This window comes from Echiichthys vipera, assembly GCF_963691815.1.
Source record: "Echiichthys vipera genome assembly, chromosome: 18".
Lineage (NCBI taxonomy): Eukaryota > Metazoa > Chordata > Actinopteri > Perciformes > Trachinidae > Echiichthys > Echiichthys vipera.
Genome location: NC_139843.1, coordinates 14,763,451 through 14,790,072, shown reverse-complemented (window position 1 = coordinate 14,790,072; position 26,622 = coordinate 14,763,451). Strand labels below are relative to the sequence as shown.

Below are 26,622 nucleotides of genomic sequence, written 5' to 3'. Positions count from 1 at the left end.
GGTCATTGTGGGAAACCTCCAGTGAATGTTAAATCTGGAGGCCAGAGCTGCAAAAAAATAATGAGGCATGCTCTGCAAAACCTTTTTTCTGGATAGAGATGAGCAAAACAAGCCCAATGTTTAGACAGGCAGCAGGCTTTGCTAAAAACAAGCGTGCCTGTTCACAGTCCAAAAGCTGTTGGCAGATTTCTCTACATTCTAGTTTAATTAGAGGGACCTTTTCCAAATCAAAGGCTGCTGCGTGGAGTCCCAAAGTCAGCCAGTGTGAGTGATTTAGTCTAGACTTGAGCTTAATGGGACCTCTGTCTGCTCAGCTGTGGCCTTGCAAACTGTCTACCTATGAACATACTGGTGCATGCAAGAGTAAACCCCGCAATCGATAAAACAAGCAGCCGTTTACAGTGCGGAAGTGTTGGCTTCATCTCCAGCCAAAGGCATGCTACATAAAACATGGATATTGACACAGATGAGTCAGCCTCTTTGATACTGCCTTAAAAATGTGTCTATGAAGGAATATGTGTTGTTGAGGTATCACTAAGTAGTTGTTATCACTGAAGTGCTTATATGATTCACCAGTGTGACCATAGAGCATCTTCTCACTCAACCCACACAGGCTTCCTCTACTTGTTATAAACACACACACACACATTCATAAAAATGCAACTGTGCACATGATAGCAGACACACACGCACGCTTCTCCCCAAGGATCTTGAGTGTGTTGATCAATGTGTTACTCATAGGCCACTCCTGACCCCTAAACCCTGCAGCAGATAATTGATTCCTCTCTCTTGGCCAGAATGATTGCCCAATATATCTGTCAATGAGTCAACCCCCCCAGTTAATCATAAGAAACATGTGACACATTAGACCCTTAAATGCAAAACACGACATAGAGCTGGAGTTGCACACACACAAACCAGAACCAGCCAAATATAGACATGGCTTTCTGGCTTTAAATACATATCGGCTTGATCATTTGGAAATGGTAGACCAAACCTTAACACAAACACAGATCTGACTGAGCAGTAAAAACAGCAGTTTGGGCAGAGGACTCCAAGAAATCAGATGTCAAGACAAACATTTTTCGCTTGCCTAAATATACCCACTAACACTGTATTTTCAACACAAGGGCTGAAAATTAAGAAAAAAAAGTTTAAAGCTAAATAACAGCTTCTATTCTAGAAGAAAACCATGACCTGGTCTTCACAGGAACTGCCTCGTTGCTCGACCCTTAGAAAGGGAAAAATCGGAATAATCTTGCAATCTTTGGTTCTTGTGACCCTGAGATTATATACGATTGGTGATGTGGTAAACCCAGGAACAAAAACAAAAAAAAAAACACAAGGAAAAACATGCACAGGTTCAGACACACAAATCCATGCACATGCAGCTTGATTGCTGCAAACGCTAATGCAGCAGCTGTAATCGACTATGATCGTATGATTGTGTCATTCCTCAAAGAATGCTCCAATCAGTCCATCTATGCATCCATTCATACAGAATATCATCCTCATTTGTGCACACACACACACACACACACACACACACACACACACACACACACACACACACACACACACACACACACACACACACACACACACACACACACACACACACACACACACACACACACACACACACACACACACACACACACACACACACACACACACACACACACACACACACACACACACACACACACACACACACACCTCCCTCCACCCCCACGGCTCATGATCTGACCTCACATTCTCTGGGCCCACATGGCTCCATGATGCTTGCGTCCGTCGTGTTGTCTCACGCTCTCATTTTGCCCGTGCACAGCCCCTGCTATCAATCCTAACATCAGCTCTCACCCCCAGCCTCCACGTCTCAATCCCTCGATAGACGGCAAGGTGGCCAGGAGCCTGTAACCATAGAAACCTCTGCCGCTGCCTGCTCACTCGCTTACCTGCTCTTGTATGAGCTGAAACAGGGAGCTTCTATCCATATACTGGCCAGGGTGGTGAGAGGAGCCGCCGAGGACAAGGGCATAGGGAGGAGCAAGAGAGGAGTGGTGGTGTTGGTAAGGATGGGATAAGGTGGAGGGGGATTTGGTTGAGGTAGCAGCTGGTGCCTAAATTGTAGCGTCAGGTCCCTTTTTCGTTGCTGCTGCGTCCCCCCCCACCCCCCTTGGTGATGGTGAAAGCCTGGTGAGCTCTGTCCCTGGTTTTTCCCTTGCTGAAGGTGTCGCCGGAGTAAAAACCGGTACTGTGTGGCTCCGTGTTTGGTGCTGAGTGCAGACGGTGGTGCAAATGGGCCGTGACTCTGCTGTGTGCCAGTGCAGCGTGGCGCGGCAGTAAAACCCAGCTTCAGCAGACGACAGGCAGGCGGGCGGGCAGGCAAGGCAAGGCAGATCCAGCAGCTCTCATTCACTCTCCTCCTCCTCCTCCTCGCTCTCCTCTATCCCATTGCACTGACTGCTACCTCTCTCTCTCCCCTATCCTCATACACACACTGCGCCGCCTGCATACCAATGAGGCAGGGGAGGGAGGTGGCCTCTCTCTTCCAATTAGAAATGGGGAAGGAGTGGCCGTGGGCTGCAGCTCCTCTCCTCACTACAAGTAAGGCATCTTAGGGAGGGAGCAAAGGATGGGCACCACTGCGGCTTTGCGCTTACTACTGGCACAGGACCCCCCCCCCCCACACACACACACACACACACACACACACACACACACTAACCCACACACACACACGTCTGATCTGATACTGATAGGCATACACACACAAACAAGACAAAAGCAACTAATACACAGACATTTAGTGAAATCCGGACCATATGATGATGGTGTTCATTTTGGGGCTACAGGAGACAGAGGAGGAGGAGAATGGCAGACTACTAATGATAGCAACAGCATTGATGGCTGGAGGTTTCCCACAGTGACCCCAAAGAAAACTACAGACTACTCTGAAACCCTGTACATGTCCGTACTATTAATAAAAACTGGCGCATTAGCACATTGTATGCACTGCTGCACAATCAAGCGAACTCCCACCCCCAAAACACATGCACAAACATAAAATTGAATTAGACTGTTTGGATGGTTCACTGATCCTCCCACAGGCTCAAATAAATACCACTACGACAATAACACGAGACCGCAATCCTCAATACAACACTTCATTAGAAGTAATTCCAGAACAAAAGGCTCTTTATGTGTTAATCGGGTGCATAATAAAGAGACTGGCATTCAGGGAGCAGAACAAGAAGGTCTGAACATACGAATGGTTAAAAAGGTCCAAAAGTTGTTACTGCTCATGCGGCAGTGCTTGATTTGATTGAAATCCCCTTTAAAAATGTGCTCTCTTTCTGCACAAATCCGCAGTGACCCCTCCTCCTCAGGACAATGCCGATGAGGGGGATAAAGCAGCAAGGGGACGTAAATCTTAACTCGTAAAAAAAAAGAAAAGAAAAGAAAAGGCGAAACAGCTTCAAATGCCCTGTAGCCAAAGTCATTGTCAGGGTTAGGACCCGGTGATGACTTCTACTTGCATTGCAGTGGAAGCAGGGGTGTTTCTCATCCTCTGCACTGTTCTCTGTGAGATTTACCACCAGCCTCTGGCTCGGAGACAAACCGTGCTTCTGCCTGTTTAAGTACCATGATTGCACCAGATGTTTGGACTTTCATTTTCTTACAGGCGGAAAGGCTTATAAATCCTTATTAATGTGAGAAACAATTTTTAAATATCTGGACCTATTTCATCACAGCAATGTGTCTTTGTGTGCTTTATTGGCTCAGACTGAGGCTGCCGACTATATAAAGCTGGTAACTGCTGTATTTGTCCTAATGGATTGGGCCTGGGCCACCTTGAATATGGCAGAGCTCCCAGCCTTTCCCTTTGTCACCTTCCACTATGCCCATCTGACACACGTTTGTTTAAACAAACCTTAATAATGACCGTCCAAGTCTTTAGCAACATCGGGATTCCCTTTTCACTCCATGGGGTTCTTTGTTCAACTACTAATCAATGTTCGGGATTAATTTGTCTCCAATACTCTGTAGTTGTGAGCATGAATAAGATAAATCTAATTATAAGGTTGTTGCTGGAGGATTTGCAAACAGCCAATAAGTGAGACGGGCTGAAGGAACCGGCAAAATGAAACTGGATTCAACTGTTGCCTTGGTAACCTCAAAGGACTCTCATCAAAATAATGATAGACAATAGAAGTACCGTGGACTCAAAGAAAATCCACTGCTGTAAGAAAATAAAGCAGAAAGCCCTCTTAAGAAGAAAAACCCAGGCTCTACCATATGTTAGAAACTGAACAAGAGGGTGAATTCATTATGACAGGATATGTGCTGTATGAATAACATCAGCACAACACAGTCTTGGCTCTGTTGTAAAGAAAGCCAATATAAATGCAGCACTATTCAATCACTATGAAATAAAAAACAAATAGTCTTGTTCAAGCAAAAATGGCACTGGATGCAGGTACACAACACTCCCAAATATATAAACAAGATGCCAACTGGGCTCACAGCCACACCACGGGTCAAGCCAGCATCAAGTATCATTGTTTCCATTACACTGCCACCAAGTGACATTATCCAGATGACTGACAGAGCGAGATAAGCCTCCAGTGAAATACCACCTCTGCCGCCCAAAGCGTCGGCAACTGAATGCTCTCCCTTGAGCCTGACTAAACCCTTCATGTTCTATTCACCCCTGGTGGATGGATGCAGATGGCAGGAAGAACCCAGGCAGCCCGCTCCGCTTTAACAAGGCCTGAGAGCGGCAGACAAAACACTGGTCTAGCCTCTGTGCGAGAGCAGGGAGAGAATAACAAGGTCTTTCAGGGAGGCAGAAAGGCGCATTAATTAGACCGCCAGTCTGCACTCTTCCTCACCAGCTTAATGACCTCGAGGTTCCATAAGGCAGGTGTTTATTTATTGCTGCCTGTGTGTGGATAGTTGTGTTTCTGTCAAGGAGCTATAAATGCATGCCCTAAAGGTCTGAATTCAGCGCATCTTCATTATACACAGGCATTGCCAGGGTTTTAGCATGAGGGGTGCATGTACGCTCATTTATACAGCCTGTCGACTGTATGTAAATGCAAACTGTAAGGATGTGTCTATGTGCAAAATAAGCTCCCCTAACTTCATCTATAGGATGGATTGCAAATGATCTTTACACCAGGATTCAATCACAAATCTCTGTTCTGGTTCTCCTTAAACGTAGATGTATTTTAGCCCCGTTGTTCAGTCTAGACTTTTAGATGTCATCAAAATAATGCTCTGTGGAGTGCTTTCATTATTAATCTATTAGTATGCCACTCTCTAAGAACCTGGATAAAATTTAGGAAGAGGTTTGGGCCGCAATAGAAAACTTGCTCAATAAACAGGAATAAAGGTGCTATCTATAGAATATATAACTTTCAATAGAAAATGCAAAGCAGCTAATATAGACTAGAGGGGTTATAAATGTTCATATTTTGGATTTGGGGAACCATATGGTAAGGTCTGTCGTGATCATCCTGGTTGTTTTGGATGTCTAGTGTCTTGTGAGCTCATATAACATTTGCTATTATGCTCATTTTCAGGTTAATACTTACTTGAATTTTGAGTGTCTACTAGAACATGTTTACATACTGAGCCCTTGGCATCTCTGCATCGTCATTGCACACGGGGGAATGACTGTTACGGCACTTTAGCAGCACTTTCTACCGATATATAGTACAGTTTTGACGCCACAACCAAGCATTCAAAAATACAGTACTGAAGACGGCTGTGTGCATTTCTTTATGGATTGAGTTTTGTTACTTTCACAGTACTTATACAGCCCCTTGATCTGCTTTATATTAAAAAACAGACATGGAAATCTCACTTTTTACAATTTACATAAAGATGTTATGAGGAGTACAGCGCAGCTCCAAAACTTGAATCGTATATCAGTTGTTTAAGTAGAGAATTCTATAGAAAACAAAAATGAATGAGGACTTCCTATCTGTGAATGCCAGTTTTGTTTTCTACCACTAAATTCAGTCAACCAATCAAACTTTATCTTACACATTTAGTCTTAGATACACTGGAATAGCTAACACCTACAAGAAATACCACTTTTTGTGGACCTTGCTGAAGCTTATTTTCAAAAAACAAAAAACCTCCCTGCCGAAACTTGCTGAATTCTTCCCACTGGGGCCAATAAAATATAAGTTGTGCTATGGAAGGCAATAGCCAGACATTACCTCACAAAACTGGTTAAACTGGCTTTCAAGGTGGACCGAGGAAACAGCCCCACAGGTTTTGTCAGGATGTTTTTTCCTCATCCAAATGAGGTTGTGCAGTGTATGCTGGGAAATTATCCTGCCATCTACTGCCCTGAAAAACATTAAGCTGTAAGAGGAAAATAAACATGTAAGTTTACCAACTTAAAAGAGACGCAGTCGGAAAGCTTAAAAGAGCAGGGGATAGGACTTAATCTGCAAGACCTTGACGTGACTTGAACATGAGATTGTTTCAAGGGATTGTCACTCACACAAAGACTGGTGCTATTCTTTAAAATACAATTAAAACCTGTGTGTCATGAGTGTGTTGTCACTGTGCAGGATCACAGTATTACAGTGTTGCTCTATTGCTCTTGAAGCTGACCTAATCTTTTGTAAATTAAAAAGAGATGGGGTATTTCTGGAACCTGTTACCTAAACATATCATGTGAATTAAAATAGATGGCGCTCCACACTTGAGCTGCTGAATGCCAAGCAGTAGTGGTTGTGCAATAGAGGGAATCACCCGCATGGTGAAAAACTGCAACAAAAAAAAAAATCAGGTCACTGAATGACACAGTTTTAGTCCAAAGTGCTCCACTTAGAAAATCTCTTGGGGACATAAAACGAAAAGTAGCGAGGAAGGGGAAGCAGCGAGTCAAGGAGGTTGAAAAGGGGAGAGAATTAAGAGGAGAAAGGGAAAGCAAAGGCAGAAGTGAAAAGAATGAGGGGTGTATTAGCATTTCTATAAAACTGTCATGATTCAAATTCATAGGGGAGCCACACTTTAAGCCCTATCACTGCAATATTAACATCTCCTACTGGGAAGGGTCTACCTCCGAAACATCAATCGCTGGTTTGACATTATAGTGTCACAGTGCCACATTGTCTTTGAATTTAGCACAGGCGTATGATTTGGTTTGGGAGTCACAGCAGTAAGTGTGGAGAGACCTCTGGTGTCTAAACCTGCAGTTGCACCCTAAAATGAGGGCAGACCTGTTGGCCGACATCCACATAAACAAACCACACAGTACCAGAGGAAGGATTACAAACCATCTACAATGTGCCACCTGAGATAACCTGAAATAATCAGGGCTCATCACTGCTTTACTTTCAGAGAGCATGTTTAGGGTACGGCATATATTGACTACACAACTTAGTGTCTTTACTCCCTACATTTACTGTACAGTTTCTACTGTTAAACATGATCATACCACGTCAGTTTGTAGCAGCACTAATTACAAGTCTAAAATGACATGCATTGCAAATAAAACAAATAATTACTTGCATTTGGCTGCTACTGCCCTCTGTCGGTAAAAACAGCTATGATCGGAAATCACTGGGATACAGAGGGGATACGTTTGTTTGTTTTTATCTTCAGAAAAAAAAACGTGTTGGCAGTTGAAACTAATTAGTATACTATGAAGCGTCTGAGTCTTTTGTAAAAAAAAGAATGCAAGGATAAAATACTTCTGCTTGCTCTTACACATTTGAGAGTATGGGAACCATAAAAACTACTTAAATCATTGTTTGGTACTTTTAGTCTACAGTTTTGACATAATCACAGAACTAAGTAAATTAAAAAGAAATAGTCAAGAAATGGAAATGATTATTAAGCTCAACAGACAAAACATTCTAAATATATTTTAAGTTTACATTTGAGTACCTCATTTTGCTCTCGGTCACATATAACATGTTGTGTAATGACAATAACAATATCCTTATCACATTATGTTTCAGTACACTGATGCCAATAAAGTTAATTGTACAACACCGGTGAAGGTCTAAATTATACTGATATCTACACATAAAAGATGGCTTTGGTTTAGTGGCAGCCTGTTGCAGCAGCTTATGTTACTCATGCACTCTAACTAAGTCTCCAAGTATTAAAGGGGCAAGAGTTAAAGTCAGGATTAGGGCTAATTGTAGCATTCTTGAACTGTAATGTATCAGTGTTAAATCTGAGTTGATAGCCTGTGAAGCACCTCTGCTTAAAAACACTCTTTTCAACGAAAAATGCTGTGTCATCTTGTGGCATGAGAGACAATGACACAATAGAGTCATCTCTGTTGGTTTGACAGACAGCTCACAGGTGCTCTGAAAGACTGGGTCCAATGACAAGCCTATCACGTGAGAGGTTAGACAGCTGACGTTGTGGAAATAGTTACCTGCTCTACATAAATGACATGAGGAGCGGGGAATGGTAAGACATCCACAAAGAGCTTCTTGGTGTGTGCTACACTGACAGGGCCTCTGTCGGCTCAGTTGTGCAGTAGTTAGCACAGCACTTGGCCGCTGACACCTGCTCACACAACCAAGTGTTGTCACAACTGTCGAATCCTGCACACACGCACGCACGCACGCACGCACGCACGCACGCACGCACGCACGCACGCACGCACGCACGCACGCACGCACGCACACACACACACACACACACACACACACACACACACACACACACACACACACACACACACACACACACACACACACACACACACACACACACACACACACACACACACACACACACACACACACACACACACACACACACACACACACACACACACACACACACACACACACACACACACACACACACACACACACACACACACACACACACACACACACACACACACACCAGCTGGCCTGAGGACAAGTGTATTAAAACTGCAAGTTTGTCAATGCCTTGTTCTCACTCTCTGTTGTCTCAACATGGCACTCTGTTAGTTTAGAGCTCATCTAAACGGTTTCATCTGTGGAAATGTAATGGGCAGCTGAACTAAATGATGTCCAGCTCAAGGGCACAAGGGATATGCTCTTCTTGATATATGCAAGTAGAAGATGCAACTGGTCAAAGAAGAAAATAAATTCCTCTTCCGATATTGTCGGCTATTCTCTTGTGCTGATAAACTTCAAAGCACTCTGCTGGAGTGGAGCCAGTGTTAAACCTTGTCACATGCAGTATATGTTGATGAAAATACATTTGGTGTACTCCATTGGAAATAATGTTGGAGAAGTTGCTAAAAGATAAATAAAAACAAAAAACATTTAGTTTTGAGACTGTGATTTACAGATGAAGTTAACTTAATCTGAAATCTTGATCTTAACAATGTTCTTTGACTTTAAAACTCAAACTTCTCAGAGAAGGTTGTCTGAAATACCTGAAGGAATATCATTGTAAAAGGTAGTTTGGGGTTTTATAATCAAATCGTCATATTGCCAGATATTTCTCGGCAAAACAACATAAACATGTTGTGTGTATTTTGTGTTATCGGAAAAAAACAACAGCTGCCGAACTGCGTTATGGCAATATTTACATCATTTGAATGGCGCTATAAGTTCTTATCCTTTCAGGTTATGTTCATTTTGCACTAAAGTTCTTAATAAAATAAGTAAATATTTAGCACTTTCCATATGTTTAAGGTTGAATTAACACAGGAGTATACAAAAGTAGTCTACACCATGTGATTATTTCATATAGAATTACCAGGAAACATGCTATATCGTGATTATGATGAGATGATCGTTACGTGATCATTACGGATTTTGTTAAAAACAAAGAAAACATTGTTCTCATGTTTCAAAACAGTCCTCCTAAAAAGGCGGTGGGTTCATATTTCTAATTTAGCTAGAGAGGGATAGAACACTGGAGGGAACATCCTCCCTCATACAGTGATTTTGTATCACAGGGGAGATTAAAATGATTAAATTTCAGCCAGTAGTAACACCTGTGTTTTGAACAGGCAAAGTCTACACCACACAACAAAAGTACATTACCAAATGGGTGTTACAAATCTACATCCTTGAAACGACGACGCTGCTTACAGTCCCAAAGATGAAAATTGAATTATGTGTAATTGTAGTCCTTCTATTGAGTGGTCAAGTGATTGACTGAGTGATACAGGTTTTAATACATACTCGGATCATCAAATAGCTATAAATGGGATACTATTAAAATACTGTATCCGTAGGAGTAAAATGCATCCAACAAACCCTAAGGACTGGTCCTAGTGTATTCGTTCTGCATGTTACTAGTGGTTAGCACTGTCGCCTCACAGCGAGAGGGTTCCAGGTTCGCATCCCGGCCTGGGCCTTTCTGTGTGGAGTTTGCATGTTCTCCCCGTGTCTGCGTGGGTTTTCTCCGTGTACTCCGGTTTCCTCCCACAATCCAAAGACATGCTCATGTTAGGTTAATTGATGACTCTAAAAATTGCCCTTAGGTGTGAATGGTTGTCTGACTCTGTTCGTCTCTATGTGCCCTGTGATAGACTGGCGTCCTGTCCAGGGTGTACCCCGCCTCACGCCCGTTGTCAGCTGGGATCGGCTCCAGCCCCCCCACGACCCCGACCCCAGGATAAGCGGTTGAAGATGAATGAAACAAATGAATGTTACTAATTCATATTAATGTTAACGGTTAGGATTAGGTTATTGATCTTGTTCCTCTAATCTTGGGATTTTAGGGTGCAGGATAGTCTCTAGTTCACAAAGTGCTTATTTGTGAAATATGCAGAATTATAAGGTTTGAAAGAAATGTGTAAAGAATCAGTAAAATAGTTTGTGAGATGTGTTTCTAAAAGTGTAAAGATGCATTAAGGATTGATAGCAGATAAAGACATTATCTAATCTAGAACCTGTCTCCAGACCTTATTTTCTTGCCACCTGGGTAAATAAAAAGAAGATCTGATTTAATTTAGCTTTATCAGACTTTCAAAGACAGAGTTAACGGCTAGACAGTCTTTAAATCAAAGCAACTCAGAAAGAATGCTTTTAACGGAGCTCAATGTGATCATGTGCTGGATAGTTTCAGATCCACAGCCCTGATACAGAGCACACTGAGGCCTTCAGTCGTGAAATGGTGGGTGATGTTACCCAGAATACTTTGGGCCAGAGGCAGGACAGGACTTGAGAGTGGTTTTAGGGAGCTAAAATTACAAACTGGCATTGGATAAATTTAGAGGTGCAACGCTAAAACACTCCTGACAGGATGGTGTAGCTGTCTTCTGTAAATACATACTGTATGTAATATACCTCCCACTCAACTTCAAGCATTATGTAAGCTGGATATATTTGCAACTCAGACTTTGGCATGGTTACATACAGAAGCTAGATTTCAATGATTTGGCAGCAGAAGTGAATGCCCCCCCCCAAAAAAAAAAAACACAACAAAAAAAACAAAAACAAACTGGAGCAAGCATAAAAACCCAGCAGACTGTTGTAAGTGTCAGGATTCAGAGGTGACATTACTCCATACTGGTTTATACCCTAAGATTAACACTTTGGGGAACTTGTCCACACTTGGACAGGAGTTGGCTCGTGATGCCTTTGAATGATCCCCCATGTTATATGTGCTGGGTGATCCATTAGTTGTGATCGAAACTGCCACAATGGCCGGAAGACAGACTCCTCTTGTCTTTTCCAGGACCTGGAAGAGTGAATATAAATATATATAGAAAGACTGACAGATAGAAATAATATCTTACACCGTTGGTGTTTATTTTAAGGCTTGTTTCATTATTTACCTTTTAATTTAACTTTATTATATCTCTTATTATTATTAATAATAATTGTATTATATCTCTTATTATTATTATTATTATCATTATTATTATTTATTAATCATTCATTATTTATTTTATATTAGTGTGAGTGTAATGTGTGTTCAAATTTGAAAAATGGCCATAAACTTTAAATCATGAAAAATGATGTTAGGAATAATTTCTATCAATCGACTAATTAAATAATACTAAATAATAAAATCGACAAAAAAAGAAAGATAAAAACATCAGGCTCTAATTATAGCTAAATTCAAGACCAGTCACTGGAGGACTATTAATTAGGTCCAATTATCAGCCGCCTATGAAACAGGGGCTTTGCAAGCATCCTAATAAAATGCACTGTTCATTAAGGTACATGTCATTATACTGATAATTAGTTTGAAATGTAGGCTGAGCAGGACTCGGAGGTCCAGTCAGTGTGGAGGACGTCCCTCTGTCGGCGGATGAAGGGAGTGGTCTAACCGGGGGGGGTGGCTGTGTTTGGCTGCTGCCTCTCAGCAACGCTTCCTAAACGGGGCACAAGCGGCCAAAGACAATAACACATCACCCCGGACAATCGGTGAGAAAACAACGGACCAATACTCTTTATCACACATTTACCAAAAACAAGCCGAAAAGCTATTCCTGCAACACATGGGCCGGAAAAAAAGAACCGCAAACAATAGGCACGTTGTTCATATTTCTCCACATAACCGTAGAGCCATACGGTGTATTTATAAGCAGGCGCCGCTATGCTCCTCCCTCCTTTACTCACTCATTCATCTGCGCCACACAATTATTTCAATTCACTCAGTCACTCCCGCTCTCCTCACCCGCTTTATTCACTCGTTCATTCCTTCACCCTATCATCCGCTCACCCCCCCCCCCCTCCCTCTCCTGCACTTGCGCTAAGTACAACTCACCCCTTCATCAACTCCCTCCATCTTCTGTGCCACATGAAAAAATAAATCACTCATTCACTTTCACTCCTCCCTCCCTCCCTTTCTCCTCGTTTTCACTCATTCAGTCCCTCCTGGCTCCAAACCCTCCCGTTAAAAAGACACGCGCACGCACCAAAACAACAAAACACTCAGTCATCAAGTCACTGTAAGGACACAGGTGGAGATAGAGAGGCAGAGGCACTGATATCTCCAGCACTGAATTTAACTTCATAATATATATTATAAAACACACACACACACACACACACACACACACACACACACACACACACACACACACACACACACACACACACACACACACACACACACACACACACACACACACACACACACACACACACACACACACACACACACACACACACAAAAGTATTTGGACATTGTTATTATTATTATTATTATTATTTGAACGACAGTGGACAGTTCATTGATTCAAAAATGGGCAGTATCCCACTGTTAGATGACCACCTCTCTGACAAGCAGCCTGGTGTTGTTTCGCACCATTGAGCATGTGGATGAGGACAAATGTGCAAAATCCCAAAACAGTGTCCAATCACTCGGATAACCATGCCACAAAAGTCGGAGGGGGAAAAGCACTACTCCAGTGGCTGTGACTTTCATATAGGAATCAAAATGGCGTTGCAGGGAGGGACATGAGACCTGACATTAAAATAAGAAATAATGCAGGAGAATTATAGTAAAGTTTTTCCTTTAGGGGTGTTTTTTTTTATTAATTATAACCGGCACCACAGACCATCATTAAAAGGAGAAAAGCCAGATGCCAACCCCGTTGTAGCCTGTGCTCTGATGCGCCAGCTCCTGAACAAAAGAAAGCCATCACTGCGCCCCGTATTGAAGGACTTTGATTTCGGCTGCAGTCCCCCCCCCCCCCCCTATTGCAGCTGGACTCACACCTGGTCATACAGCAGCCACTTACATCCCTATCTGAAATATAGTGATCAATTTCCTGACCCGCTATCAGAGTCCCTGATCTTTGGAGGTGTTGGCAACTTTCCTGACAATGGAGCTCGAGTGGCGACTGCCATAGTGACAGTTATAACCAATTCTGTCCAAAAAGCAGCAAACACGGCAAAACCATCCGCCGAATTCAAAGCCATATAAACCCATATCATCGTCCCAAGAGTCACCTGTGACTTGGATAATGTGACATTTAATTTATAGGAGGTTTAACAGCAAATAATCTGGACCACGTCACTTAAAGTCAATGGCCGGACTGTGTTAGTTGGGAAAATGTATCGATGTATTAAAAGCAAAAACGGAAACGCAATCCGACCGAACCGTGTGCATCCGTTCGAGCATAGATACAATTTCGTTATGCATTGGAACATTTTGATCCAGGTTCCGTCTGTTTGGGTCAATTTGACGTGAATTGTGCAAAATTGTTCACAGCCTGCATTACTTCCAGCGGGTTTTCCTGGAATAAAAGTTGTTCGCCGGCGCGGATGGAGACAAAAAAGTGTGTCCCCGTGAAGCCCAATGTCTCTGCTATCAGCCCATGATGTTTTGTGGATCAGTACTCAGTCGCACCTTTTATATTTGTCAAGAGTTGGAGGATGAAGAAACACAAACGGGACGGCGCCAGTTCCATGTAGTCCGCTAGATCAGCTGCTGGCAGTTGGTGTTCTCAATCACGTCCGCAGATAGGCTTCATAGGCTCACTGAGACGCCCGTGGAATAAGACACTTAAGTGATCCGTTGTTCTGACGCGTCAGTCTGTGTATACAGTTCTAATATATTTTTCACTGTGAAAACAGCGTTGCATTTCCTGCCAACTCGGACTTTCTGGAAAACCGTTATTTCTGGCGGTGCATACATTTCGCTGTTTCTGACGCTCCGGTGTAACCAGCTGAGCCGGGTGAAATTACGTCTCCTGGACTTTTTGTTTGTTTGTTAACTAACTCCAAAGAGAAGTCACCATGGCAGAGACGTCCACAACTCCAGCTAAAGCCAAAAGGGCAGCCAAACCCAAAAAAGCAGCTTCTCATCCCAAGTACTCGGAGATGATTAAAGCGGCCATCATCAGCGACGCCAGCCGGAGTGGAGCGTCCCGACAGTCCATCCAGAAGTACGTGAGGAAGAACTATAAGGTGGGCGAGAACGCCGATGTGCAGATTAAAATGGCCCTGAAGAGGATGGTGGAAGCCGCGGTGCTGCAACACACCAAAGGCGTCGGTGCGTCTGGATCTTTCAAGTTGGCCAAACCAGAGGACTCCAAAAAGTCCATCAAGGCACCGGCACCTGCCAAAGCGAAGAAGGCGGTGAAGACCGCCAAGCCCAAGAAGGTGGCGAAGCCCAAGAAGGTAGCCAAGACGCCGGAAAAAACCAAGAAGGCAGTTGTAAAGAAAGTGAAAAAGGTCGCGAAAAAGGCGACGCCGAGCAAACCAAAAAAGGCACCAGCAAAGAAAGCCAAGGCAGCCAAGCCCAAGGCAAAACCAGCGAAGAGGGCAGCCAAGCCCAAGGCAAAGACGCCGAAAAAGGCAGCCAAAACAGCGAAAAAGAAGTAAAAAGGACAATATCAGAGAGACAACGTCAATGTAAATACTTAAGGAAATGTTTTCGTATATGTATTATTTTTGTAAGGTCTCATGCAAACTTATGCTGTTTTTACCAGTAGTTTTCGCCCCATTGCACTATAGCCTATAGATGCTGTAGAAATCATCGTGAGCATTTTTATTTGGCGTTAATGACACTAATGCTTTTCGTCAGATATAGGCTGGACTATACGGTCTTGCTGAAAAAAGAAAATAATGTACATACAATTGAACCTATGAATAGTTACTGTTTGTTGCACGGGGGTCATTCTGAAAATACAAATGTGACAATGGGGAGCATTGTTGAGTCTTTACAGGGTTCAGACTATAGGTAGTGGACGTCAGCAAGATTTCCCCTAAAGGCTCTACAGTTGTCATTCAAGCTCCATTCTGTATAATTCCTCATGTTCGGACTGATTCAGAATATACCAACACCCCGCTGTGTTCAGTCGCTTTTAAAGACTGTTTATATTAGGATTCAATAAACATTTGTCATCTTCTACAAAATGTGTCAGTGAACTTATTGCGCGCATTTTACGCGTGCGTAATATGCTTGGTGAGGTGGACACCGGGTTTTCCGTGCATATCAAAGATGAATAGGCTTGATATAATGTACTAAACAGCTCCATGGCAGTGCCTCCTTTATTTCGATATACAGCATATGTGTATATCAGACATGATTATAGCCTGCTGCATACAGTTATTGTGCATCAAGTTGTTGCACTCAAAGCCTGGATACGGAAGCTCCAATGAGGGGTGATATTCTGTTGCAGAGAGGCTTATACACATGGGTAAAACTTTTATGTTAGAATACAAGTGAGACCATATGGGTGTTATATGAAACACTAGAATCATGCACTTTTATTAAACTACCTTATAACTGCCTTACCAATTAGTTGTAGAGGCAGACAAGGGCTTTGCAGGACACTTGGTGATTTGACATAAAAGCCTAGACCAGAGATGCTACTGTGAAACAAAAGTGTATAGAAGTCCTCTTTGGGACTAGGGTGATAAACAAGGACAAGAGATTAAATTCTTGGGGAAAATGAGAAAAGCTCCTGTAAAACCGGTGTAAACATCCCAGTTTGTATTCAAAATCTGCCCTGAATAAATGTTAATGTAGAACAGGGTTTTTTTTTACCCTCCTGGTTGTTCTAGCACATGAAACTGCAATCAAAATCCTAACATCCTCTTTCCACAGTGGCTGCAGAGTAACGAGGGGCTTTGCAGACACACCCAGTGCATAGGAGCCTGCCTCTCACCTGACATGCAACACTGCCCTCTCGTGGTGTCTTGTGATTACAGGTGACATCTCTTCACTGCAGTTGGGACTGACGCGCAGACTGGTGTCGAACTAATGAAAGTACATAGAAATGATCCTCATACAGATTATACTGTATATATGAGCTTTTAAGACAGGTGTAAGAACATCAAACTAACCTTTCTGAACAGCTTCAGGCTGAGGCAAAGCAGAGCATCCAGGCGAGCCAAAGCATGCTGTTCTTGCATTTAGACGTGCAACTGTAAAAGGTTAGTAAGTGGTGTTTCAACAGAGCACTCCGACATAAATACTGACAGCACAGCAGAACACAACTTGAAACTCTGTTACTTTTAGCAGTAATATGATATGGTATCTTGAACATTAATGGTAATACAAATATTTAGAACTAAACTAATTTGAGCGTTAATGCCTGATTTAAGTCACTCACACTCAAATGTATCACAGAGGTCAAAACAAAAACCTCTCTGAAGTCTGATACTTGTGTATAATGTTAGAAAAAAATCCCGGCAGAATGAATGAGCCATAAAATAAATAGATACTATGAATCAACAAGGTGAACAAAAGGCGCCAACACTCAGATATATTAACATACAGCACATGACTCATCTTTCATTCTAACACCCATAATGTCTTTTTGGTAAAAGGTCCCCAGCCAGTCAAGTCTGGTCTTTTATTAAGCATCTAAATCAGTTCAATTTCAGTAAGAAACAGCCATATTTTAAAAGTCACAGACGTGTATTCTGCAGAAACAGCAGGTCCCCGGTTAAATTAAGCAATAAAACATACATAACATGACTGACTCATGTTGGAAAACAATGCAATGGCAGATTATGTAACAAAGTTTATGCAAAGTGTCCGCTCTATGTAAAATAAAATACAAATCAATCAATCAATCAACTTATTTCAAAATCAAAATCAATGAATTCCATTTCAATGTGAACAGAAGGAAACAGAGTGGACGCAGAAATTAATTTGACCAGATTATTCATTTTAAAGGTTTTCTTGGCCTCCTTTGACAGGAGAAAAAATATTTACTGATTTCTCGCAGATGCATAAACAAACCGCCATTCTTCTTCATGCATACAGTATCTCTTCCTGCCGCAGATGATCAGTGGAGGCCTTACTGCTAAAAACATTCAAATGTTTAATCCTCAGGCAAAATACTATGCCCAAGGGACAAATAACATGCTCCGACTACTCCTTGCTGCTGTAGTTATTTGGCAAATCAGATATGAACATCTCTGTGGTGGCATGGTCAGAAGGACGAGTGTAGTTCATTGGGGAGTTCCAGCAAAAGATTCAGTAGTAGCCAATCAGGATGTTTGCTCAGTTAAAATGCTCCATGTGCTGCCTTTTGGTTCTTCACGCTGGCAATATTAGTCAATTTGGCATTTGTCTATTTTATGCTTAGGAAACACTGCATGTATATAAAAACTTTTTGATCTCACCATTAACACATAGCAAATAATTGAGGGAAAAGCAATAGATTAGATGCAACCGTCTTCCTGCATTTCCTTCCCTTTGATAAAGCACCTGGATGTGAACAGTTCATCATGTGTCAATGCACTGAGCACTGACGGGCTGAATGTAAGGCAGAAAAAGCTGGGCACAGCAGCGCCGGGAGTAATAGGATTACCAGCCTTTGGACTGTTGCGATCAACTGTCTGAGAGGGTAGGACAAAGTGAAGAAGGGCAAAGAGGTGAAGAGTATCCCCAGAGCCTTTGGGATGACAAGCAAAATGAGGCGGTGGCTCTGAATCTGGTCTCTGAGGTTCCGTCTTGATGGATGGATGGATGGATTGATGGAGCGTCGGCATGAAAAAAAGAAGAAGCTCAGTCGGTTGTTGATCATTTCAGTCTGGCGACTGCTCTGTAGATGGCAAAGCCCAGAACTGCAACCACAGCTGAACCCAATGCCACTCTCAGCCAGAATGATGTGTTGCTCATGTCTGAACCATTCAGGTGTCTGGAGATTGGACGGAGAAATAATCATGAAGAGTCAGCCACACAAAACAACACACAGTTGCTACCATGAGCAAAACAAATGTCTGGCTTCTCTTACATCTTTACCTATGACCTTTTGATAACCAAATGTTTTAAACAATATTCTCTTATAACTAATATTTTGATTTTACTGGTTTCAATGATGTCTGATCTTACTTAAGAGCAATGGATTGTCTAACTACAACGTACGGGTATACTGCTGCCCAGGCGAGTCTGGTGTAGATGTTCTTGCTGTTGGAGTCGAGGAACAGGGTGGAGAAGGGCAGCGGTGGAGGCAGTTGGTGTTTATAACAGAACTCTGCTGGGGTCATCCCGTGGAACTGCTTGACCTCAGGAAGGTCCACCTTGGAGGCCACCAGCACACATGGGATGTTGCTCTCCATGTAGTGTTGCTAAGTAAGGATTGGGGTAAAGAGTGAAAACTCTAGTTGAGAGAGAAGTCATCATGAAATTCAGGTAATCTTTATTGTAATACATAAGTATAAGTGTAGTTAACTGAAGAAAAGTCTAAATCACTCTTATTACTAGACATTACTTCTGGAAAAAGTAGTTTAATCTTTATAGTTCTTTTGACAATACAATGTTGTATGTTAGAAACTCTGTTTACTTAGTATTTGCAATAATATCTTTATTTTGGAAACCACACCATTTTCATACCATTGTACCAGCAGGAGCTGGAGGTGGCCGGCCTTCTCCTGTTTAATAACTGGAGAGTAATCTTTACAAATCTAATTGTTGCTTCACTAGGACACACATCAGTAGGCAGGACTATTTCTCTTATTTGCCCATTCTGAACTGCTGGATTCACTGTATTGCACATGTTGGAGCTCTATAGAGCATGTAAATAGGACATTTCCTTATCATTTCATTTTATGATCAAGTTAAAGGAGCAGTGTGTAGGATTTAGCACTATCTAGTGGTGACTTTAGAGATAACAACCAACAGAATACTCCTTCCCTCAGCCTTCCCTTTCCAAGCAGTGGAATCTACGGTGGCCTTTAGGTACAGTCACGTTGCCATTTTAATTAGCCTTTTAGTGGAGATTTGGATTTTGGAGTTTTTTTATTTATAAGAAAAATAGAATTACCTCCTTATAATTGTATGCCAAAGCCAACCAGTCAAGTTGCAGTTTACATCCAAACTGTCCAGAGTTAATATGTAGTGAAGGTTTTAATTAAAAGGTATTAAGTATATTTTGGGGGAAACATGGATGTTTCACACATGTCTTTAACCCTGAAGCACAGAAGATCTAGATGTATAATCACCAGTTTCAAGACTGGTGTAACCATTTCAGTATCCAACCAAATGTGGCCAGCTCTGTTCCTGAATTACAGCTGTTGAGTTCACCTTTTGGATATAAAATGTCCTCTAAAATCTTATCAGTTCCTCCTTGAGTTCAAGTTGCCTTTTGTGACACTTTTGAAGAAAATCCCTCCAAGGGTTCCTGAGATATCACGCTGACAACAATTGGAGGACTTCGAATGGGCAGCCTTTGTGAATGGCACAAACTAAAAGTGATCATAAATAAATGAACACTGGTATTATCCTTTACAGGCTGCCGTAACTTTTGCAATGACTCACCTTGTATATACTGGCACAATAGTCGAAGGAATGCGGGTCGGTGGTGTCATACATGAGACAAGCAACATCACAGGAGGCGTCTGATGCCTTCAGGAACTCCACCTCCACATCAACCTCATTGAGCTGTGCAGAGAGGAGAAGAGTATGGTGCTCAGGCTTTAGTAAGGATCAGAGGTTAAGGGTCAGCATTAAGATCAGGATGGGAGCTACTTACGATAAGGTACTTCTCCTGGTTGCTGACTTGGACAGTATTAATGGCATAGGGGGAAAAGGCACTGCTGGAATTTCCCTTATTCTGTAGATGGCAAAAGAGGAAAAAAATACAGGAAAAAGTCACTACTTAGCATTATCAATACTGATGATGGTGACCAGTTCAAGTTTACCATGTTTTAATAATGCAACATTTAATATCTTCAGCTCCAGAATAGCAGATGGTGCCGTACCACAACATTGTGGCCTACAAAGGCCTGGAGAAAGGCGGTCTTGCCCGTCCCCCGCGGTCCGATCACCTTGCAGAGAAACACTGACCGCTGTGTCTGGCGCTTCTCCAGGTCCACCTCTTTCTCCTGTGTTACTGCACATATAAAAAAATCAGGAAAAAAACAATATCAAAACATAATGCACAAACACAATGGGTTGCCATTTTGTCAGTTTGACTTTGATTAGCTTAGCTGTAAGTACACAGCTCAACCCCTGCATTACCTCCCCAAATGGTAAAATTAAAAATGGTCTTTGATTTTCAGATTAGTTTAGTTTATCATTCCAGTCAATATTATTAATAGTACAACATGCTGTTTTAGTTCTTCTACATGGCAACAAACGAGTCTGTTCTCTCCTGTTTGATTTGTCTTGGACACCGAACAAAGCAGAACACATCACTTGTGCTAACCTGTTTTCTACCCGATATCTAACCTGCTTCAAACCTAACATGTGTAAATGTATCGACACATGTTATGTACACACTCCTAAAGTAATCTTTTACATCTCAAGGGCAGATGTAATGTCTAAGTATGTAAATCTATTAGGCGACAGTGGACAGGACTAAGACTACTAATCCTCCTGCAGAACATTGCTTAACTATGAGACTACGGATTTAAGTTTTCAGAGGGATCGCCTACATTTAACACAAACCTGTGATTGCAGCAGTCTGTGACTCCTGCTCTGTGAGGATAGGGTAGCCTAGGTATCCTAGGTGCTCCAGGCAACGGTGGATGTCAAAGTACGCAGAGAGCCTGCATGTGAGAGGACATACATGTGACCTTTGAACTGGACAGAGATTCTTTTCTTCTAAGTGAACAAAAGCGTAAACATAGAGCATGAAATCATTACGATCGTGTGAGATACCTACGTCCACTGACAAAGGTAGCCGTGATTAGAGATGTAGCCCTCGTTCGTGGTTGGAACAGTCATGTAGACCTCTGCACCCCATGGCATGTAAGGACATACGCAAAACAGGTTCCTAAGCTCTGTCGGTGACAGGGCAGAGTCTTTGTCCTGAGAAGGAAAGCCAAGGAAAGTCATGTAGAAAACTGAGATACAAACTGATATTTACAGCAATTAAAACACGAAAGGCAGCTAAAATTGCCACTCACTTCGTCGTACTTGTCAAACAGCCGCTGGAGGAACTGGTGACCTAAATGATTGAGCTCTGTGGTGCAGCCCACGGGAACTCGTAGTCTGACAACAGAAAAACAATTGGATATTTAGATTCCTTGGTATTCCTGTCTAGTGTGTACAAACATAACAAAAGGGAAGGCCAAATAGAAACACAGTAGAAAAACAGAAAGTCTAATACAAACAACAATACAAACTTGTAGGCATTAGCAACACAAAAACATCTGAGTTGACAGATACAGTACAATAGTGTCATTAGACGTACTCAGGGTAAAGGTAATCATCAATCAGCTCGAGGTTGTCGTCATAACCAAACTTCCTGAGGATAGTCCATGTGGTTTCATGTCGGCCCCTCTGGATAAATAATGTATTAAGGAACAAGAACCCTGAAAAAAGAAGAGATACTTGGCCATTAGTTGAATGTGACCATGCAACAATACCATTTAAAGTTGAATGTTCTCATTCATGAGTGATTTTTACCATTTAGGGTCAGGCCATTGTCCTGCACCCCATCACTGGTGTTCTTCCAAACTACTGTCTTCACATCCTCTAAGGCTTGGGGTGCCAGAGGATTCCCAAAACAAGATTTCTACACATGAAAGACAGAATGAATGGATTATTTGACAAAGCAAACAAAGCACCTTGTGTCCAATAATAAATGAGAAGACATAATGTGAAGTGATTTATACTGGCACCTGAAAGCAGTTGAGTTCAGAGTCACTGAGGATACGGTCGTTGTCCTGGTCGGAAATGTAGAATATTCTGCTAAGGGCTCGGACACACAGCGGTTTAAGCTACAGGGGAAAATATCGGAGGACAAAAATCTTATCATTTTTCAACCAAGCATTTGCATGTACATGCAAATTAGTGGACTGGGATAGACTGACACATTGACTCCACACTTGGCCTCACATTTAAAAAAAAGAAAAAGGCTGACCTGTTTGTCCTCAGGGTCATAAAGAGGGGCAGTGGGGTGAAGAACAGCCTTCTGTGCGTAGTAGAACAGCTCTGAAATGTTTTTCAGGTTCTTTGCAGAACACTTGAAAGAGAAGAACCGCAGGGAGAGCATTTCAGATACAGTTACCTAAGCAATCTAAACGCCTGTGCATGTGTAAATAGTTGTGTGAAACCTGGCAACCATATCTCAATACTGAGGTTAGAAGGTGCGCAGTAAGTTCAGTCTCACCTCAACACATGTCTCAATCTCAGAGAACAGGTTCATGATGGGAAGAATAGTTTCCATGGAGCTCCCACAGCGCAGATCAGACTTGTTTCCTACGAGGATGATGGGAACTCTGATAGAGCATATGGATATAGGTTAACTCTCAATACAACTCTATCATGATTTAATGCAATACAAAGATATAATGTAAATCAACTGACATTCAAATAATGTGTAATGCATGCACTCACTCCCCTCTCTTAGGTCTTATTCTGGCCGACTTAGTGAAATGTTAGAACAGGCTCAAATTCCTATATCACCAATTATGCCAACATTACATGCAAACAGTAGGGAGGAGTGCATAGTTCAATAGCACAGGTAACACCATCAAAAGCTGATACATACTTGTTCCCTTTCTCTGCGTCTCCGTTAACTAAAGGTATCCATTTAGTTTTAATCTGACAAACAAATGCAGAGACAAGTGTTATTTGTATTTAAATAAATGCAGTAAGTAAATGTAAAATACAGCATTTGAAATGTACAGTATGAGACAATATAAACAAAGGAGCAGATTACTACCTTGTCTATTGTGTCATCGTTGGTGACGTCATACACTACACACACCACATTAGCCTGTGTGGGTTGAAGAAAGAACAGCTGTGAGGGACTTTGTTACAAAAGTAGAATCCACAGAGTACAATCACAAACATCACAAAAGGAAATAAGAATAGAAGAATGACTGGGATTTCTGACTTCGCTCTTAACGAAACTTTGACGAACTTCAATTGTTCCAGCCAAATTCAAACCTTCAGTGCATCTGGTTTTGATTTCAATTGTCCACAGGAAAATGTTCAGTATGTCCATTAGCGCTGTAAAGTGTGCTTACCTTGACGATCTCATTTTTAAGTACTTCGTCACTCTGCTCTTTTTCTGTGAAGGGAAAACATAAACGGATCTCAACGGACCATCACGCTGGAATAAACTGGACATACACCGATAAATAATGGCGGTGCTACGTGTTAGCCTTCAGGTCGTGTTACCTGAATAGTCCACTATGTGTGTGGGCACCTTCTCTGGAGTCACGTCAGCGGGGATGGTGATCTCTTCAGCTCTGGAGGGAACCTGTCAAGAGATTGCAAAAGATCACAGGTAAACTGCCAACCATCACTTAATCAGAATACAATACAAACAAAGACTTTCTATTTTGCTTTAAGCATGGACACAGTCATGGCTTTAGTAAACAACATGAAGTCATATGATGTAATGCTTTTTAGTCGTTCAAAATGTATAAGTCATTAAAGCCATATGTGTGAATGAAACTACTGTGTACCTATAAGCTCAATATTGCCGGTCCATGTACTGAAACTATAATAAGCTTAAAAAATAAATGAATACACAAAAACACAATACTAGCCGCATTGTACATAGCAGACTGATTTTATCATGCCAAACAATGCCCAAGCATGCTGCAAAAGTCACACATTTGAGGCAAAAACCTACATTAAATGAATTTTTGCTAAATGAGTAGAGAGAGTTGTACACAGTGCAATGTAAGCAAGTAACAATCTGTTTTCTTTACTGCACAAAAATGAACCAGTCTGTTGAGTACTGACTACAGTAGAGTGTGGCTGTAATTACCAAACAGTGTTAAATAAGAGGCAGGTGTCCAGCTATATGAACCCGAACCCGCCCCCACCAAAAGGACATTTAAGTGAAAACACAGCAGTGGTGAATAGTTGCAATGATATTTACCTCTTCTGGGAACTCCTCTCCAACCAAAGACATGATGAGTGATGTCTTTCCCACCTTGGCTGTTGGAGAGACAATATGAAGACGATGAGAGGAGCATCCAGAGAAGACGCATGTACAGATGTACAATTTGGCTCGTGTGATGAAGCGATAAAACAGAACTAGCAAGTCGATGCTGGCTGACATTTTTTTTTTAGGTTATCATTTACATAAATGCCCTGATATGGACGGACACTGTGGTTGCTTGCATCCCTTTGTTTATCTGTGTGTGTGTGTACGTGTATGTGTGTGTCTGTCTGTCTGTCTGTCTGTCTGTCTTTGAGTGTGTGTGTGTGTGTGTGTGTGTGTGTGTGTGTGTGTCTGTCAGGAAGGTTTTCGTTGCCACTGTGTGTGCAAGATTGCTGGATAAATACTGTTTATAGACATTAGTATTGTTATTATCGATAGTGCGACTTGCTGCTGCTCATGGAGGAATTGTTGGGTCTCTGTAAATTATAAATAAGCCATAGAGTGTGGTCTAGACCCACTCTAACGTTATATGTAAAGTGTCTTGAGATGACTTTTGTTATGATTTGACACTATAAATAAAACTGAATTAAAAGGAAGTTGCATTGACGCGCTGCTCGTTAATATGGCAAGAAGTAAACACTATAACATTGCAACTACGTTATACAAAACGTTAGACAGTGACGTTGTAGCCACTAAGTTAAACAGCCTGGTTTAACACATTTAATAACATTATACAGACTAGCAAATGGAAAATATCTTATTTTAGTCCCGTTGGTAAAGTTAGATTAACTGTTTTAACGTTAGTTCATTAAGCAGCTAAGTCAACTAACGCTAGTTAACGTGTCACCGCTCTCTAGTTACTAACTTAACTATTAAACTAACATAACATGTGTTTATCATGTAGTGTGGCTTTCAGTGGACGACAGCTGATAAGTTAGTTGGTGCAAAAAAAAAATGTATAGCAACTTCATATAGTGCAGTTATAACGTTACTAACGTTAGCCAACGTCACTAACGTTAGCCGTTCACAACTTAAAAAGTTACTGTGAGCTCAGTTAAGTTAGCATAGCGGAAATTAACGAGAGCGGCAACTTTGTGGGAAAACATACAATTTGTTAAATATGATACAATTAGTGACGAGATATAAATTATCAGTTATCGCCACTACGCCACCAGGAGTAACATGCAAATGAATCTAATGTTAATAGTTGGTAAGTTAGCGCCAACAGCTAATGTTTGCTAGTCTTTTAGCTTATGGTTAGCTGTCAGCACGAATGACTTACGCTCCCCCAGTAAGAGTATCCTGACGTCCTGTTTCATGTTTCCTCTCTGTTTGACGAACAGTCAGACGCGCTGCAGGACTAAAGGGACATTTATCTTTCATTTGAATGTCAAATTTCTAGCTCAAATCAAACGTGTGCCTCTCTCCACAACGATATGCAACCAAGGTGAAACCATATCATTCCGGTTCACACAGAGAGCGTGCAAACGCGCCCTCTGCAGGCCGAAGCACCACACTGCTGCTGCCCACGTTAGCTTCACAGTCTGCGTCACGTTCAACCACTGGGATGAAAGCTCGTCTGTTTTGGAGTTAGGATGAAAGGTACTTAAAAATAATACAGACTATTCAAAGAGAAAAGCAGTTTTGCAGTATGCTTGTCTCAAAATTGAACATGAATATACTATTATATATACTACTATATATATGTATATACTATCCTATACCTCTGCTCAAAATTGTGCCCATTAACAGCAACATCCTTGGTTTATCATGTACTGTAGCTTTCAATATAAATCAAATAACAGTACACAGCTTAATTCTAATACAAACCATTAAGATTATTTCTAGTCATGTCTATAAGTAAAAAATCAGCTCTTTACAAAAGAAAGACATATTTATAGATG

At 41.7% G+C, this 26,622-nt stretch overlaps 3 protein-coding genes across 5 annotated transcripts in view; 1 reads left to right on the top strand and 2 right to left on the bottom strand.

The window, feature by feature from the left end:
• Positions 1-1,997, bottom strand: part of rhbdl1 (rhomboid, veinlet-like 1) — a gene marked incomplete at its 5' end in the record, with an annotated part of 36,108 nt that extends 34,111 nt beyond the window's left edge. For 2 of the 3 annotated variants that reach the window (XM_083933216.1, XM_083933217.1), the window contains one exon: positions 1,959-1,997. In XM_083933216.1, coding sequence (XP_083789342.1) covers positions 1,959-1,997 — 39 coding nt within the window. Of the gene's footprint in view, positions 1-1,750; positions 1,852-1,958 lie in introns of those variants that run through there. The other variant, XM_083933215.1, reaches the window with a different exon arrangement.
• Positions 1,998-14,461: 12,464 nt separating this feature from the next.
• Positions 14,462-15,818, top strand: h1-0 (H1.0 linker histone). The gene has a single exon (XM_083932177.1). The coding sequence runs from the start codon at positions 14,703-14,705 to the stop codon at positions 15,288-15,290; it is 588 nt and encodes a 195-aa protein (XP_083788303.1). The 5' UTR covers positions 14,462-14,702; the 3' UTR covers positions 15,291-15,818.
• Positions 15,819-17,484: 1,666 nt separating this feature from the next.
• On the bottom strand, positions 17,485-26,170 carry rhot2 (ras homolog family member T2). Its single transcript, XM_083933332.1, has 19 exons — positions 26,001-26,170; positions 24,713-24,771; positions 24,001-24,082; positions 23,847-23,890; positions 23,540-23,593; positions 23,366-23,418; positions 22,985-23,093; positions 22,736-22,837; positions 22,494-22,592; positions 22,279-22,387; positions 22,064-22,184; positions 21,777-21,861; positions 21,533-21,678; positions 21,316-21,416; positions 20,628-20,758; positions 20,399-20,479; positions 20,185-20,307; positions 18,793-18,995; positions 17,485-18,565 (listed from the first exon to the last, which is right to left on the bottom strand). Exons 1-19 carry the CDS (start codon positions 26,035-26,037, stop codon positions 18,448-18,450), a joined length of 1,857 nt encoding a protein of 618 aa, XP_083789458.1. The 5' UTR covers positions 26,038-26,170; the 3' UTR covers positions 17,485-18,447.
• Positions 26,171-26,622: the final 452 nt, after the last annotated feature.

Coding starts and splice junctions, on each gene's coding strand:
- rhot2 (XM_083933332.1), bottom strand. CDS start 26,037: ATGAAACAGGACGTCAGGATACTCTTACTGGGGGAGC. Junction 22,185..22,278: donor CAATGGCCTGACCCTAAATG/GTAAAAATCACT, acceptor TTCTTTTTTCAG/GGTTCTTGTTCCTTAATACA. Junction 18,996..20,184: donor ATTGTGCCAGTATATACAAG/GTGAGTCATTGC, acceptor ATCCTTACTTAG/CAACACTACATGGAGAGCAA.
- h1-0 (XM_083932177.1), top strand. CDS start 14,703: ATGGCAGAGACGTCCACAACTCCAGCTAAAGCCAAAAGGGCAGCCAAA.